At 60.3% G+C, this 2,314-nt stretch overlaps 1 protein-coding gene across 1 annotated transcript; it reads right to left on the bottom strand.

The window, feature by feature from the left end:
- Positions 1–53: 53 nt before the first annotated feature.
- On the bottom strand, positions 54–520 carry EMIHUDRAFT_206480 (hypothetical protein; the record flags this gene model as incomplete). The annotated part of the gene is made up of 4 exons (XM_005776888.1): positions 54–161; positions 230–301; positions 368–430; positions 509–520. Coding segments are annotated over 4 exons (255 nt in total), but the record flags the coding sequence as incomplete, so codon positions are not given.
- Between the last annotated feature and the right edge of the window lie 1,794 nt (positions 521–2,314).

The raw sequence follows: 2,314 nt of genomic DNA, 5'->3' as shown, positions 1-2,314 counted from the left end.
TCTTTCTTGATCTTGTTGGCGAGCTGGCATAGGACGACGCCCGACTGCAAAACCTTCTGGAACTCAAGGGCTCCCAGACCGTCCTCCAGCTTTTCATCCAAGACCTTCTCGATCCACGTGCGCACTTCCTGTTCTTTAGCGATGTCGTACTTCTTCTTGGCCTACCATCGTGATCGGCAGAGGCTCAACAGGGCGATCGTCGTGAGATAGGGCTACGCGGCAAACGCACGTTGTCTGCGATGTCTTTATCCAGACCGAAATTCCCGTCCTCGGTCGGCTGAACGTAAATCCCGTTGTTCACCTACGAGTGCAAGGACGTAACTAGCACAGCTAATTCTGGGTTCGCGTCCCACCGCTGCCATCATACCTGCTTGTCCTGGGCGGCGCGGGGGATGACATCCGTCATCTCGACGGCGGCTGTCGATGTGTCCTGCAATGGACGTCGCCGCTTCCTTTTGCTGGAAAATAGTTTCCGCGCGACCCGAGCCGCCGGGTGCCCCGCAACAACCTCGTTGATCATGAGCCAGAAGATCGGCTCGCGAGATGGGGTGCTAGTATGTATGAGACCGATGCGTCGCAGTTCTCTTGCCGGGGGGGGCGGTAAGTTAGTGGTCACGGAACCCGAACACCCTTCGGAGTCGCTCCTCATCGCAAACCCTGTCACTACATACACTGAATATGCAATAGGTCGAATAATGAATGAAACGTAGTGGCCCGGTTCATCCAAGATATGGAGACCGACGCGCGGCTTTGCACGCGCACTTCCATTGACGATGCGACAGCCGTCCTCCGCAGAGCCCTCGCAACGATTGCGGCGCCCTTCTCAGCCGCATCGGCGCCATCGCCAGGGCCCTCGCCCTTCAGGCTGCCATCACCGTCCTGCGCCGGCGTTGTAGCAGGCTGCTCAGCTCAACAGTCAATCGCTGTGGGACCCTCCGAAAGATCGCTCGGCACCCAACCGTTCTGCACCTGTCCTGGCTGCGGCACCCCTCTGTGAGCGATTCCATGCAATCTCGCATGTGCCCATGCTCCCAGAGAGGTGTATCCATGACCTGCATTCGTCGCCAAGCACGTCCGTGATTTCCCAGACGCACCACCAAAGACTGAGCTGTCTCATACCACCTCCTGGCCTGCCACAAGACTCCCGACTGCTCTCGGCCAGGGCTCACACCCTGCACACGCGGGATCGGGGGATGTCACGGCGACCCCATGCCGCGGCATGTGCGCGCTCTCATCGCCCCTCCACAGCGGTGCAGCGTGTGGAGACTCTTGTGAGTTGCCAGTGGATAGTGAGAATCACCCGTCGTGATTTCAACTCGGATGTCTGTAAGGCAGATCTGGCTTTACAATTGAGTACGCGCTTCGCGCAGGGGCTGGTTCCACATACCTCACACACCAGTCTCACCAGGTCACCACCCAAACACACACTCCTCTCTGTGCGCGCTCTGGTCTCTCCTGCGCGCTGCGGTCCGCACCCCGCGACGCGGTAAAATAATGGATTATTCTCCGGTGTTCTAAATTCACCCGCGGCAGCCTCAAGAGCGGGAGCGCGGCGGAGCCTCTTCTGAGTCCTCTGCCCACCCCCCTGCGAGGGCTTTTGCGAGGTCTCGGATCTCGCGCAAGTCAATGTCACTAAACTCGTCCTCGCTGCTGCCGCCGCTGTCGCCGTCGCTGTCGCTGTCGCTGTCGCTGTCGCTGTCGCTGTCGCTGTCGCTGTCGCTGCTGTCACCCTCATCACCCTCGTCATCGTCACTCAAGCCACCCGGGATGGGATGCATACACTCTCGCTGCTCCTCTGGAGGAATGGGCCGCTGGCATACTGGGCAGCGAGGGAAGGATTGTTTGCAGTGGCGCGCGATGCACCGTCGGCAAAAGATGTGGAGGCAGCCGATCGCTTGCGCGCCGCTGATACTGTCGAGACAGATTGGACAAGCGTGCTTGATCCTCGTCCCCTCCGAGGCCATGCTGGCTCCATTGTCGCACCCAATCGAGCGATCGGCAGAGCTGGCTAACGAACGCTCGATGGAGTCCAGTGAGTGAGGAGAGGACTCAAACAGTGGCTCTGCCAGGTTGCGCCCGCTGCCAGCATGTTGCGATCCGGTTCCCACGGTTCCCACGGCACCTGCCGACAAGCTCTGGTCCGCGCCCATCGAGAACTCCGCGACGGCCGCAGCAGCCGCGTCAGTCAAGACCGTGGAGGCAGTGCGCGGCACTTGAGAGGTTTCCGACATGGAGACTACTGATTGAGGGCGCGTTTGCCCGGTTGGCCGAATTGGGCGGAAGCCGCCCGCCAGGCGGTGTAAGTTTGGTGGGG

This window comes from Emiliania huxleyi, assembly GCF_000372725.1.
Source record: "Emiliania huxleyi CCMP1516 unplaced genomic scaffold EMIHUscaffold_27, whole genome shotgun sequence".
NCBI lineage: Eukaryota > Haptophyta > Isochrysidales > Noelaerhabdaceae > Emiliania > Emiliania huxleyi.
This window is presented reverse-complemented; position numbering and strand designations above follow the sequence as displayed.